Consider the following 15000-nt stretch of genomic DNA (forward strand, 5'->3'; position numbering starts at 1 on the left):
GAATTTCCGAACCGGAAGAAGTGGGGGAAAGTGAGGAAGAAAGAAACATAGAAATAGAAACTATTTCCGAGGGGGGAGGGGCTAACCAGAAACAGGGGACCGAAGAAAATACTTCTTCTTCCCTTTTTTCGGAGGAAGAGGTGGATCCGAGCAAAATCGACGAAACAGAAAAGCTACGAGTGACTGGAAAGAAAAAAAAAAAAATAAAGGGCGAATTCCACTTTCGTTTTAAAGAGACATACTATAAAAATAGACCGGTTTATGAAACTTCTTATCTGGATGGGAATCAAGAAAGTTCGAAGTTAGAAATATTAAAAAAAAAAGAAGATAAATATTTATTATGGATTGAAAAACCTCTTGTGACACTTCTTTTTGATTCTAAACGATGGAATCGACCTTTGCGATATATAAAAAATGACCGGGTTGAAAATGCTATAAAAAATGAAATGTCACAATATTTTTTTTATACATGTCAAAGTGATGGAAAAGAAAAAATATCTTTTACGTATCCACCCAGTTTAGCAACTTTTGGGGAAATGATACAAAAAAAAATATATTTTTTCACACCAGAAAAATGGTTTTCTGATGAATTGTATACTGATTGGAGTTTTATCAATGAACTAAAAAGAAGAAATTTGAGTAAGGAGTTTATAAAAAGAGTCGAATCTTTAGATAAGGAATCTTTTGATCTGGGCATACTTGAAAAAAGGACTCGATTCTCTAATAATGAAACTAAACGAGAATACTTGCCTAAACTATATGATCCTTTCTTGCATGGACCCTACCGCGGAAGAATCAAAAAATGGGGTTCCCCTTTAAGCATAAATCAAACTTATAAAAAAAAAAACACGGATCCATTTTGGATAAATAAGATTCATGCTCTACTTCTTACTACTGATTATCACGACCTTGAACAGACACTAGATACACTCAATATAAAATCATTAGCAACAGAAAAAGAACTCTCTTTATTGACATTGACAGAAGATGAACAGGGAAATATCGATTCCGAGGATCGAGTCAAAATTTTGAAATTTTTATTCAATATAGTTATAACTAATCCCAACAATCAAACAATTAGAAAAAAATCTATTGGAATAAAAGAAATAAGTAAAAAAGTTCCTCGATGGTCATACAAATTAATCGACGATTTAGAACAACAGGAGGGAGAAAACGAGGAAAATGTAACAGCAGAGCATGAAATTCGTTCAAGAAAATCCAAGCGCGTCGTGATTTTTACTAATAACCAGGCAAACGCCGATACTTATACTAATACCAAGGATGCTAATGATCCTGATCAAACAGACGAAGTGGCTTTGATACGCTATTCGCAACAATCGGATTTTCGGCGCGACATAATAAAGGGTTCCATGCGTGCCCAAAGGCGTAAAACAATTACTTGGGAGCTGTTTCAAGCAAATGTACATTCCCCCCTTTTTTTGGACAGAGTAGACAAACCACTCTTTTTTTCTTTTGATATTTCTGGACCGCTGAAACGAATATCTCGAAATTGGATATGTAAAAACAAAGAATCAAAAATTTCTGATTATACAGAAAAAAAGATCGAGAAAAAAGACGAGGCCAAAAGAGAAAAATACAAAAGAGAAGAGAAAATGAGGATAGAAATAGCAGAAGCTTGGGATAGTCTTTTACTTGCTCAAGTAATAAGGGGCTCCGTGTTAATAACCCAATCAATTCTTAGAAAATATATTATATTACCTTCACTGATAATAGTTAAAAACATTGCCCGTATGTTATTATTTCAATTTCCTGAGTGGTCTGAGGATTTAACGGATTGGAATCGAGAAATGCATGTTAAATGCACTTATAATGGTGTTCAATTATCCGAAACAGAATTTCCAAAAAACTGGTTAACAGACGGTATTCAGATAAAGATCCTATTTCCTTTTTGCCTGAAACCTTGGCACAGATTTAAACTACAACCCTCTCATAAAGATCCAATGAAAAAAAAGAAAGGTCAAAAGAATGATTTTTGCTTTTTAACAGTTTGGGGAATGGAAACTGAACTACCTTTCGGCTCTCCTCGAAAACGGCGTTCGTTTTTTGAGCCTATTTTTAAAGAACTAAAAAAAAAAATAAAAAAATGGAAAACGAAATGTTTTATAGCTTTAACAATTTTAAAAGAAAAAACTAAATTGTTTCGAAAAGCTTCAAAAGAAACAAAAAAATGTATCACTCAAAGCATTCTATTTCTAAAAGGAATAATAAAAGAACTTTCAAAAATAAATCCAATTCCATTTTTTGGGTTGAGAGAACCATATGAATTGGGCGAAACTAAAAAGGATTCGATAATCAGTAATAAGATGATTCACAAATCATCCCTTCAAATTCAATCTATGGCGTGGACAAATTATTCATTAACCGAAAAAAAAATAAAAGATCTGACTAAGAGAACAAACACAATCAAAAATCAAATACAAAAAATTCTAATTATAAAAGACAAGAAAAACGAATTTCTAACTCAAGAAATAAATAGTAGTTCTAACAAAATAAGTTATCAGGATAAAATATTAGAATCATCAAAAAAATTTTGGCAAATAGTAAAAAGAAGAAATATTCGATTAATCCGGAAATTCTATTTTTTTATAAATTTTTTCATTGAAAAGATATACATGGATATTCTTCTATATATCATTAATATTCCAAGAACCAATACCCAACTTTTTCTTGAATCAACAAAAAAAATGATTGAGAACTTCATTCACAATAATGAAGCAAATCAAGAAAGAATTAATAAAACAACTAAAAATACAACTCATTTTATTTCAACTATAAAAACCTCACTTTCTTCACTTTCTAATATTAGTATTAGAAATAAAAATGAAAAAGCTTTTTGTGACTTATCCTCCCTCTCACAAGCATATGTATTTTACAAATTATCACAAACCCAAGTTATTAGTTTTTATAAATTCAAACCTATCCTTCAATATCATGGAACATCTCTTTTTCTTAAAAATGAAATAAAAGATTATTTTGAAGAACGGGGAGTATCTCATTCCAGATTAAGACATCATTATGGGTTAAGACAGAAAATTGTTTGGCATTCTGGAATGAATGAATGGAAAAACTGGTTAAGGAGTCGTTATCAATACGATTTAGTTCAGAATAGATGGCTAAAATTAGGACCAGGACAATGGCGAAATAGAGTCAATCAACACTATCTGGCTCAAAATAAACATTTAACAAAATGGGATTCAGATGAAAAAGAAAGATTAATTCATTACGAAAAAAAAAATGATTTTCAAGCGAACTCATTACTAACTCAAGAATATAAACTGAATCAAGAACAAAAATATAAAAAATCTAATTTTAAAAAACACTATGGATATGATTTTTTATCATATAAATCTATTAATTATCAAGATAAGAGGGACCCGTATGCTTATGGATCACCATTCCAAGTAAATAAGAGGGAAGAGAGTTCTTATCATTACAACATGGATAAACAAAATTTTTTTGATACACTGAGGGATATCCCCATCCATAATTATCTAGGAGAAGGCGATATCCTAGATGCTATGGGGAATTTTTCGCACAGAAAGTTTTTTAATTGGAGAATTCTTGATTTTTGTCTTAGAAATAAGGTCGATATTGAGTCCTGGGTCGATACCAGTACCAAGAGTAAGAAAAATATTAAGACTGTGGTTAAGAATTATCAAATAATTGATAAAATGGACCTTTTTTATTTCACAATTTATCAAGATCAAGAAAGCAACCCATCCAATAAAAAAGGAAGCCATTTTGATTGGATGGGACTGAATGAAGAAATACTAAGTCATCCTATACCGAATCTAGAACTTTGGTTCTTCCCAGAATTTGTGCTGCTATATAATGCATATAAGGTTAAACCATGGATCATACCAATAAAATTACTTCTTTTCAATTTTAATGGAAATAGGAACATTAATAAAAATATTATTGAAAATAAAAAAAGGGACTCCCTTATAGCACCAAACGAAAAACAAATTATTGGATTAGAGAATCGAAATCAAGAAGAAAAAGAACCCATAGGTGAAGGGGGTCTTGTATCAGATGCACAAAAACAAGGAAATTTTAAATCCGTTCTCTCAAACCAAGAAAAAGATGTTGAAGAAGATTATGATAAATCAGACAAAAAAAAACGTAGAAAGAAAAAGCAATACAAGAGCAACACGGAAGCAGAGCTTGATTTCTTCCTAAAAAGGTATTTGCGTTTTCAATTGAGATGGGATGATTCTTTAAATCAAAGAATAATCAATAATATCAAAGTATATTGCCTCCTGCTTAGACTGATAAATCCAAACGAAATTGTTATATCCTCTATTCAACGGGGAGAGATGAATCTGGATATTTTGATGATTCAGAAGGATTTAACTCTTAGAGAATTAATGAAAAAAGGAATATTGATTATCGATCCAGTTCGTCTGTCGGTAAAAAATGATGGACAATTTATTCTATATCAAACTATAAGTATTTTGTTGGTTCATAAAAATAAACACCAAATTAATCAAAGATACCAAGAAAAAAACTATATTGATAAAAATCATTTTTATGAATTTATTGCAAGACATCAAAAGATGACTGAAAATAAAGACAAAAATCATTATGATTTGTTTGTTCCTGAAAATATTTTATCCCCTAACCACCGGCGAGAATTGCGAATTCGAATTTCTTTCAATTCCAGGGATAAAAATGGTATGCATAGAAATGCAGTATTTTTAAATAATGTAAAAAACTGTGGTCAAGTTTTGACTAAAAACAAACATCTTGATAGTGATAAAAAGAAACTAATTAAATTAAAGTTCTTTCTTTGGCCCAATTATCGATTAGAAGATTTAGCTTGTATGAATCGATATTGGTTTAATACTAATAACGGCAGTCGTTTCAGTATGATAAGGATCCGTATGTATCCGCGTCTGAAAATTCGTTAATGGTACATTTTAATGGTACATTTTCCCCTATATTATGTATGTATCGTGACGGGTATATGAAAACAAATAGATGGTCACAAGGATTGTCTTACATTTTATTCTGATACACGATACTAATTTAATGACATACATATCAATTAGATCGACAAATGAATCAACAAAATCCTCTTATTTGAACTCTAAAATTTTCTCTTTTGTAGAAATCTCTCACTCTTTTGTATCCCTATACGAATCAAATCGAAACCCGGATTGATTAATTTTATTTGAAAAAAAAAATGATAAAGTTCATAACGAACTTAAAATCATCGTGTATATCAAAATGACTGGTATTATTATTACTGATCAGTAAAATTCACATTCAAAAAAAGGGGGAAATTTTTTGGTTTTATGGTAAAAAATTCATTCATCTCAGTTATTTTTCAAGAAAAAAAAGAAGAAAACAGGGGGTCTGCTGAATTTCAAATAGTTAGTTTCACCAATAAGATACGAAGACTTACTTCACATTTGGAATTGCACAAAAAAGACTATTTATCTCAGAGAGGTCTACGTAAAATTCTAGGAAAACGTCAACGACTGCTATCTTATTTATCAAAGACAAATAAAATACGTTATAAAGAATTAATTGGTGAGTTGGATATTCGGGAATCAAAAAATCGTTAATTTGCAAATTTTGAATTAGTCGATTTATTAGATTTTCATTTTGATGTACTTGTTTTCGTTTTCAACAATTCATGTAAGAATGAATCGAGGAAAAACTTATGAATCTATCAGCTACAGAAAAAGACCTTATGATAGTCAATATGGGGCCTCACCACCCATCAATGCATGGTGTTCTTCGTCTCATCGTTACTCTAGATGGTGAAGATGTTGTTGACTGTGAACCAATATTAGGTTATTTACACAGAGGAATGGAAAAAATTGCGGAAAACCGAACAATTATACAATATTTGCCTTATGTAACGCGTTGGGATTATTTAGCCACTATGTTCACGGAAGCAATAACCGTAAATGGACCAGAACAGTTGGGGAATATTCAAGTCCCTAAAAGGGCCAGCTATATCAGAGTAATTATGTTGGAGTTGAGTCGTATAGCTTCTCATCTATTATGGCTTGGACCTTTTATGGCAGATATTGGTGCACAGACCCCCTTTTTCTATATTTTCAGAGAAAGAGAATTAGTATATGATCTATTCGAAGCTGCCACCGGTATGAGAATGATGCATAATTATTTTCGTATCGGAGGAGTGGCGGCCGATCTACCTTACGGCTGGCTAGATAAATGTTTGGATTTCTGTGATTATTTTTTAACAGGAATTGTTGAATATCAAAAACTTATTACGCGAAATCCTATTTTTTTAGAACGAGTTGAAGGGATAGGCGTTATTGGTGGAGAAGAAGCAATAAATTGGGGTTTATCCGGCCCAATGCTACGAGCATCTGGAATCAAATGGGATCTTCGGAAAGTTGATCATTATGAGTGTTACGACGAATTTGATTGGGAAATCCAGTGGCAAAAAGAAGGAGATTCATTAGCTCGTTATTTAGTCCGAATCAGTGAAATGACGGAATCTATAAAAATAATTCAACAGGCCCTGGAAGGAATTCCGGGTGGTCCCTATGAGAATTTAGAAATCCGATGCTTTGATCGAGAAAGGGATCCAGAATGGAATGATTTTGAATATCGATTCATTAGTAAAAAACCTTCTCCCACATTTGAATTACCGAGACAAGAACTTTATGCGAGAATGGAAGCCCCAAAGGGAGAATTAGGAATTTTTCTGATAGGGGATCAAAGCGGTTTTCCTTGGAGATGGAAAATTCGCCCGCCGGGTTTTATCAATTTGCAAATTCTTCCTCAGTTAGTTAAAAGAATGAAATTGGCTGATATTATGACGATACTAGGTAGCATAGATATCATTATGGGAGAAGTGGATCGTTGAAATGATAATTTATACGACAGAAGTAGAAGATATCAATTCCTTTTACACATTGGAATCTTTAAAAGAGGTCTATGGGATCATATGGATGTTGGTCCCTATTTTGACTCTTGTATTGGGAATCACAATAGGTGTACTAGTAATTGTATGGTTAGAAAGAGAAATATCTGCAGGAATACAACAACGTATTGGGCCTGAATATGCCGGTCCTTTGGGCATTCTTCAAGCGCTAGCAGATGGAACAAAACTGCTTTTCAAAGAAAATATTCTTCCATCTAGAGGCAATACTCGTTTATTTAGTATTGGACCGGCTATAGCAGTCATATCAATTTTACTAAGTTTTTCAGTAATTCCTTTTAGCTCTCGCCTTATTTTAGCCGATCTCAATATCGGTATTTTTTTATGGATTGCCATTTCAAGTATTGCTCCCGTTGGACTTCTTATGTCAGGATACGGATCAAATAATAAATATTCCTTTTTAGGTGGTCTGCGAGCTGCTGCTCAATCGATTAGTTATGAAATACCATTAACTCTATGTGTTTTATCAATATCTCTACGTGCGATTCGTTGAACTAGAAACTTTTATTTTACCTATTCCTTTCGTTCTAGAAAATAAGTTGAGTTGATAAACTAAATTAGATAGTTATATATGAGTGAAAGAAAGCAGCTTATAAATTCGCAGTAAATTAAACAAAAAAATAGAATCTCATTTCCTATGTACAAAAGTTAAGTGGAAGAAAACGTAAGCGGAAGAAGTCTTTACCCCAAGACGGGTTGATTAGTCAATCTAGCTTGAAGCGGGCTCAAAAGATCAACCGTATAGAGTTTTCGCTATCCTTTGTATGGATTCCCATACATGTATTGCTAAACAAACGGGGGATTGAACAAAAAACGAGTGGATGGTTAGGAACACCAAAATACATAAAGGATTGGTAATGGAGATTATGTAAATTATATAAAAAGAGACTTCTGGATAACATAAAAAGAATACTAATTGGGGCTTTAAATTCGTAGAAATGACTAGGCAGTACTCCCCATGATTCCGGTCCAGAGTATCCTCCTATCTGCCGATTAAAGTAATGACTATCAGGAACGAAATAATCCTTTACTATTTTTTAGTTTAAGCCCCATTCGTGGTTTTATCAGATCCGAAAGCAGAATAGGAACGAAAAAGAAACAATAAAGAATAAAAAAGAAATCTTTTTTTTTATTCTTTCTTTCATAGATATAGAGAGATCTAATCCGTGTCATGATTTATGAGCTAATGGAATGTTTCATTTTTTTCGTAATAGAAAACAATGGGTTGAAATATCTATTGATATTCTACAAGAAGTATTTTATTGAAGGCTTAAGTTATTACTCAACAAATAAAAATTGAAATTATGAATGGGCGAGATCAATTCAGAAGCACTTTTTTTTTATTCTTCAGAATATAGCAGACGGAATTCCATTGGTATAATTTTGGACCTTCCAATCTATTTTTTCTCTATCTATTCTACAACCATACGAAGATAAATAATACTGATTCGGTCCTAAAATTTATTTGTGACCCACGAGGAGCCGTATGAGGTGAAAATCTCATGTACGGTTTTGGACTAGCGATGTAAACAGTGATGTTATCATCGACTATAATTATCTAACAGTTCAAGTACAGTTGATATAGTTGAGGCGCAATCAAAATATGGTTTTTGGGGATGGAATTTGTGGCGTCAGCCAATAGGGTTTATCGTTTTTCTAATTTCTTCTCTAGCGGAATGCGAGAGATTACCTTTTGATTTACCAGAAGCGGAGGAAGAATTAGTAGCAGGGTATCAAACCGAATATTCAGGTATCAAATTTGGTTTATTTTACGTTGCTTCCTATCTAAATCTATTACTTTCTTCGTTATTTGTAACAGTTCTTTACTTGGGGGGTTGGAATATTTCCATTCCGTACGTATTCGCCCCTGAGCTATTTGAAATAAATAAAATAAATGGAATCATTGGAACGACAATTGGTATCTTTATTACATTAGCTAAAACTTATTTGTTTTTGTTTATTTCTATCGCAACACGATGGACTTTACCTAGGTTAAGAATGGACCAATTATTAAATCTCGGGTGGAAATTTCTTTTACCCATTTCTCTCGGTAATCTATTATTAACAACTTCTTTCCAACTTCTTTCACTGTAAAGAAAAAAAGAATCTGAGATTCATGACTTGGTTCAAACAAGAGAAAGAAACAAACATAAAATTATTCATAGATATTCACGATATGTTCCCTATGGTAACTGGGTTCATGAATTATGGCCACCAAACAGTCCGAGCAGCAAGGTACATTGGTCAAGGTTTCATGATTACCTTATCCCACGCAAATCGTTTACCCGTAACTATTCAATATCCTTATGAAAAATTAATCACATCAGAGCGTTTCCGCGGACGAATCCATTTTGAATTTGATAAATGCATTGCTTGTGAAGTATGTGTTCGTGTATGCCCTATAGATCTACCCGTTGTTGATTGGAAATTTGAAACGGATATTCGAAAAAAACGATTGCTTAATTACAGTATTGATTTCGGAATTTGTATATTTTGTGGTAACTGCGTTGAGTATTGTCCAACAAATTGTTTATCAATGACTGAAGAATATGAACTTTCTACTTACGACCGTCACGAATTGAATTATAATCAAATTGCTTTGGGCCGTTTACCAATGTCAGTAATTGACGATTATACAATTCGAACAATTTTGAATTCAATTCAAAGAAAAACTCAGTAAGTAAACCTCCTGTTCTATTAAAGTAAAGAGAAATTTCCCATTCATTCTTTTAAGGTTCCGTTTTGGTTTAAGTTAAAAGACTGTTTGGTTTGAATTAAAAAAAGAATGAGGCCTTTGGTCAATAAATAAAAATTCAATTACAAATTAACAGGTTGATAAGAATTTCGGATTCCTTTTTATTGAAAATTAAAATATATTAATATATTCGTAATTATTTCGAAATATATAGTTTCAAAAAACAAAATACCCTTTTCTTTTGAACAAAAAAGAATCAAAAACGAAACTATCCAATAATTGTGCTTAGAGCAATTCACGCCTAATAGATTAGGATTTTATTCAATTAGGAACGTATCATAAAAAAAAATTCCTGGTCGGGTCAATAAGATCATGAAAAGCATTTCGATTTATTTATCTCTTATTTTACACAGAATGGATTTGCCTGGACCAATACACGATTTTCTTTTAGTTTTTCTGGGATCGGGTCTTATATTAGGAGGCCTGGGAGTGGTATTACTTACCAATCCAATTTATTCTGCCTTTTCATTGGGATTGGTTCTTGTTTGTATATCCTTATTTTATATTCTCTCAAATTCTCATTTTGTAGCTGCTGCCCAGCTCCTTATTTATGTGGGAGCCATAAATGTTTTAATCCTATTTGCTGTGATGTTCATGAATGGTTCAGAATATTATAAAGATTTTAATCTGTGGACCATTGGGAATGGCCTTACTTCGTTGGTTTGTACAAGTATTCTTGTTTCGCTAATTACTACTATATTAGATACATCATGGTACGGGATTATTTGGACTACAAGATCAAATCAAATTATAGAACAAGATTTGATAAGTAATAGTCAACAAATTGGAATTCATTTAGCAACCGATTTTTTTCTTCCATTTGAATTCATTTCAATAATTCTTTTAGTTGCTTTGATAGGTGCAATTGCTGTGGCTCGTCAGTAATAAATCTTTCTAACTAGGAATAGCAAGCAATCAAAATGAAACCTTTTTCTGTTTTTTCTGTCTTATCGCATCCATTTTCTTTGAATTCTATTTGAATATTGCTCGTGTATAAAATAGAAATTCGTTGATTCGATATATTTCCAATAGATTCTTTTTTTTTGTTATACTCTAGTCAATCAAATCTGTTGAATTATTGTTCATATTAATAATGAATCGAAATTGATAAGGAGTTGGTCAATGATGCTCGAACATATACTTGTTTTGAGTGCCTATTTATTTTCTATCGGTATTTATGGATTGATCACGAGTCGAAATATGGTTAGGGCCCTTATGTGTCTTGAACTTATACTGAATGCGGTTAATATAAATTTTGTAACATTTTCTGATTTTTTTGATAGTCGGCAATTAAAGGGAAATATTTTCTCAATTTTTGTTATAGCTATTGCAGCCGCTGAAGCAGCTATTGGATCAGCTATTGTGTCCTCGATTTATCGTAACAGAAAATCAACGCGTATCAATCAATCAACTTTGTTGAATAAGTAATATTAATAATATTAAATTATAAGATTCACCAATTTGAATTAGCATGTACAATATGTTGGAATCTACATCATGTTTTCGAAAACGTAAGAAATCAAAGTATCTTGGTCCTTTCTTATGAGTTGATCCCGAAGGAAATTGATTAGAAAATTTCTGGTAAATCGTTGATTCATCTGGTGTTTAACTATATTTATTTACAAGTTTACTAGATTGAAATTTTATGATGTTCAAAAATTTATAGATCCCATGTCACATTCAGTAAAAATTTATGATACATGTATTGGGTGTACTCAATGTGTCCGAGCCTGCCCCACCGATGTGTTAGAAATGATACCTTGGGATGGATGTAAAGCTAAGCAAATTGCTTCCGCTCCAAGAACAGAAGATTGTGTTGGTTGTAAGAGATGTGAATCCGCTTGTCCAACGGATTTCTTGAGCGTTCGAGTTTATTTATGGCATGAAACAACTCGAAGTATGGGTCTAGCTTATTGATACGGTCCAGAAAACCCTAGTTGAATACATTTTGAATCCATTTGATTTTTTTTACTGAAAAAACCCGTGCTCAAAAAAAACCTTTTTGAGCACGGGTTTTTCTGGTCCAAGTGTATCTTGTCTTTACCACGAATTATTTTCCTTGGTTAACAATAATTGTATTTTTACCAATATCTGCAGGTTCTTTACTTTTCTTTCTTCCTCATAAAGGAAATAAGCTAATTAAGTGGTATACAATATGTATATGCATTCTCGAACTCCTTCTAACAACCTATGCATTTTGTTATCATTTCCGATTGGACGATCCATTAATCCAGCTGGCGGAAGATTATAAATGGATAAATTTTTTTGATTTTTACTGGAGATTGGGAATAGATGGACTTTCTATAGGGCCCATTTTACTGACAGGATTTATCACCACTTTAGCGACTTTGGCGGCTTGGCCAGTTACTCGAGATTCGCGATTATTTCATTTCCTGATGCTAGCAATGTACAGTGGTCAAATAGGATCATTTTCTTCTCGAGACCTTTTACTTTTTTTCATCATGTGGGAGTTCGAATTAATTCCCGTTTATCTACTTCTATCCATGTGGGGGGGAAAGAAACGTCTGTACTCGGCTACAAAATTTATTTTGTACACCGCAGGGGGTTCCGTTTTTCTATTAATAGGAGTTTTGGGTCTCGGTTTATACGGTTCTAATGAACCAACATTAAATTTTGAAACATTAGCTAATCAATCCTATCCTGTCGCACTGGAAATAATATTCTATATTGGATTTCTTATTGCTTTTGCTGTCAAATCGCCGATTATACCCTTACATACGTGGTTACCGGATACCCACGGGGAGGCCCATTACAGTACTTGTATGCTTCTAGCCGGAATTTTATTAAAAATGGGAGCATATGGATTAGTTCGGATCAATATGGAATTATTACCCCATGCGCATTCCATATTTTCTCCCTGGTTGATAATAGTGGGTACAATGCAAATAATTTATGCAGCTTCAACATCTCTTGGTCAACGGAATTTAAAAAAAAGAATAGCCTATTCCTCCGTATCTCATATGGGTTTCATAATTATAGGAATTGGTTCGATAACTGATACGGGACTCAACGGAGCTATTTTACAAATAATATCTCATGGCTTTATCGGTGCTGCACTTTTTTTCTTGGCAGGAACGAGTTATGATAGAATGCGTCTTGTTTATCTCGACGAAATGGGCGGAATGGCCGTTTCGATTCCCAAAATATTTACGATGTTCAGTATCTTATCCATGGCTTCTCTTGCATTACCGGGCATGAGTGGTTTTGTTGCAGAATTGATAGTCTTTTTTGGAATAATTACCAGCCAAAAATATTTTTTAATGCCAAAAATACTAATTACTTTCGTAATGGCAATTGGAATGATATTAACTCCTATTTATTCATTATCTATGTCACGTCAAATGTTCTATGGATACAAGCTATTTAATGCTCCAAGTTCTTATTTTTTTGATTCTGGACCACGAGAGTTATTTGTTTCGATCTCTATCTTTCTACCAGTAATAGGTATTGGTATTTATCCGGATTTCGTTCTCTCATTATCAGGTGAGAAAGTCGAAACTATTCTATATAATTATTTTTATAGATAGTTTTCATGAATAAAAAAAAATCAAATCCTATGGTTTTTAAAATTGGTCGTTGTACAATGAAAAAGAAAAAAAAGAAGTCTTTTTTCTTCTCTTAAGTTTAAGTTAAGTAAAAAAGGTAAAAGCATTAAATTGAATTTTAATCAGACATCTTTGGCTTTTGTTAGAACCTTTTGAATCAAGTAGTGGAGCGATTCAAAAGGTTCTTGACAGCTTACAATAAGTTTTCTTATACTTATATATAATATATACGCCGTCCTGTGTTAGTATTTGTTAGGCCTAGCCTCTTTATTCAATTCAATTAGATGTTAATTTAATGTAAATGAACCATAACTATGTAAACCTATTCCTAATAGATTGACCCCAAAATAGCATATCCAAATTATAAGAAATCCCATAGAAGCCACAAGTGCGGAATTTACACCTTCCAAATTTGTTCGGGTATGGAAATAAATCGCGAATACGGTCCAAGTAATAAACGCCCAAGTTTCCTTGGGGTCCCAATTCCAATATGATCCCCACGCCTCATTAGCCCATACGGCTCCCGAAAGAATTCCTATGGTTAAAAAGATAAACCCGAGACTAATAATACGATAACTCCAACGATCCAATTGTTGAGTCAATTGATATCTGTAATAATTTTTAGAAGAAAGAAAATAAGTGTTTAGTAAAACATTGCTTCTTTCATTCATGTATTGGATTTTCCCAAACGAAAATGAAAAATTATTGTTTTCACCAATAATCTTTATGGCCTTTCGAAATGTAATGACTAGAAGAGCTACTGATAATAATGATCCACATAAAAGAGCTGCATAGCCTAATACCATCATACTTACGTGCATCATTAACCACTGGGATTGGAGAGCAGGTGCTAATATTGCAGATTGATGCATTTTGGTTAAAAGACCCGAAGTGGCAAAGCCTTGGGTAAAAATAGCACTTGGTGCGGTTATTGCACTTAAATTATTTTTGCGCTTTTTAAATTTTAAATAGGAAACCATATGAATAAGGGAGAAACCCCATGAAAGAAAGATTAATGATTCATATAAATCACTTAATGGGAAATGTCCTGAATAAATCCAACGAGTGACTAATAATCCTGTTATACAGAAAAAGGTGACTATCATGCCCTTTTCTGATGAATCATATAGTCCTACGACTTCATCTACTAATAAGAATAAGGTTAAAAAATGAATTGTAATTACAATTGAAACGACTGAAAAAGATATATGAGTTAATATATGCTCTAAAGTTGAAAAAATCATAAAAATTATGAAAAAAGCCTGGGTTTCAAGATTTTATGGAATGGAAATCAGGAATGAAATTCATTTTCATTATAGGACTTATTCTATCTCTTTTAGAAGATACTATGCCGCCACTCGGACTCGAACCGAGATGCTCTAGCACTGCTTCCTAAGAGCAGCGTGTCTACCGATTTCACCATAGCGGCTTGCTCGAAATCATAATAACCCATTTTTTAGTCAATCGTCGAGATTGAAGGTGAAGGGGTCAATTCAATGTAAAATGTCAAATTTGTTAGGAAGCATTTAATTTTTTATTGATAAATAACAACTCGTTGAAATAGCAATTTGAAGGTTCAAAAGGAATCTTTAGTATTTATTGTATCATTTTATTTATTTAATTATCCTTTCTATTTAATTAGGTCGTCAATAGAGATTTTTTAGTTTGTGTTTTCCTAAAAGAGAACTCCTTTATTGGAACTAAACTAACTAGTTGTAACTTCAATTCATAGA

At 32.6% G+C, this 15000-nt stretch overlaps 10 protein-coding genes and 1 non-coding gene; 9 read left to right on the forward strand and 2 right to left on the reverse strand. All coding sequences in view use genetic code 11, as the record gives it.

Moving 5' to 3' along the window:
• Positions 1 to 4931, forward strand: part of ycf1 (hypothetical chloroplast RF1) — a 5685-nt gene extending 754 nt beyond the window's left edge. The window contains exon 1 of the mRNA in view: positions 1 to 4931. This exon is cut by the window's left edge and continues 754 nt beyond it. Coding sequence (YP_005089044.1) covers positions 1 to 4931 — 4931 coding nt within the window.
• Positions 4932 to 5318: 387 nt separating this feature from the next.
• rps15 (ribosomal protein S15) lies at positions 5319 to 5591 on the forward strand. Its single transcript has one exon. It carries the CDS (start codon positions 5319 to 5321, stop codon positions 5589 to 5591), a length of 273 nt encoding a protein of 90 aa, YP_005089045.1.
• Positions 5592 to 5689: 98 nt separating this feature from the next.
• ndhH (NADH dehydrogenase subunit 7) lies at positions 5690 to 6871 on the forward strand. Its single transcript has one exon. It carries the CDS (start codon positions 5690 to 5692, stop codon positions 6869 to 6871), a length of 1182 nt encoding a protein of 393 aa, YP_005089046.1.
• Position 6872: 1 nt separating this feature from the next.
• Positions 6873 to 9040, forward strand: ndhA (NADH dehydrogenase subunit 1). One transcript has 2 exons: positions 6873 to 7424; positions 8501 to 9040. The coding sequence occupies exons 1-2, from the start codon at positions 6873 to 6875 to the stop codon at positions 9038 to 9040; spliced, it is 1092 nt and encodes a 363-aa protein (YP_005089047.1).
• Positions 9041 to 9122: 82 nt separating this feature from the next.
• On the forward strand, positions 9123 to 9626 carry ndhI (NADH dehydrogenase subunit I). The gene has a single exon. The coding sequence runs from the start codon at positions 9123 to 9125 to the stop codon at positions 9624 to 9626; it is 504 nt and encodes a 167-aa protein (YP_005089048.1).
• A 429-nt stretch (positions 9627 to 10055) lies between these two features.
• On the forward strand, positions 10056 to 10586 carry ndhG (NADH dehydrogenase subunit 6). The gene has a single exon. It carries the CDS (start codon positions 10056 to 10058, stop codon positions 10584 to 10586), a length of 531 nt encoding a protein of 176 aa, YP_005089049.1.
• Positions 10587 to 10823: 237 nt separating this feature from the next.
• On the forward strand, positions 10824 to 11129 carry ndhE (NADH dehydrogenase subunit 4L). The gene has a single exon. The coding sequence runs from the start codon at positions 10824 to 10826 to the stop codon at positions 11127 to 11129; it is 306 nt and encodes a 101-aa protein (YP_005089050.1).
• A 243-nt stretch (positions 11130 to 11372) lies between these two features.
• psaC (photosystem I subunit VII) lies at positions 11373 to 11618 on the forward strand. The gene has a single exon. The coding sequence runs from the start codon at positions 11373 to 11375 to the stop codon at positions 11616 to 11618; it is 246 nt and encodes an 81-aa protein (YP_005089051.1).
• A 128-nt stretch (positions 11619 to 11746) lies between these two features.
• Positions 11747 to 13249, forward strand: ndhD (NADH dehydrogenase subunit 4). The gene is given in 1 exon segment: positions 11747 to 13249. A coding segment is annotated over 1 exon segment (1503 nt).
• A 305-nt stretch (positions 13250 to 13554) lies between these two features.
• ccsA (cytochrome c biogenesis protein') lies at positions 13555 to 14511 on the reverse strand. Its single transcript has one exon. It carries the CDS (start codon positions 14509 to 14511, stop codon positions 13555 to 13557), a length of 957 nt encoding a protein of 318 aa, YP_005089053.1.
• Positions 14512 to 14616: 105 nt separating this feature from the next.
• trnL-UAG lies at positions 14617 to 14696 on the reverse strand. The gene has a single exon. It is a non-coding gene; the product is annotated as a tRNA-Leu (tRNA).
• Between the last annotated feature and the right edge of the window lie 304 nt (positions 14697 to 15000).

This window comes from Gossypium arboreum, chloroplast (genome assembly GCF_025698485.1).
Source record: "Gossypium arboreum chloroplast, complete genome".
Lineage (NCBI taxonomy): Eukaryota > Viridiplantae > Streptophyta > Magnoliopsida > Malvales > Malvaceae > Gossypium > Gossypium arboreum.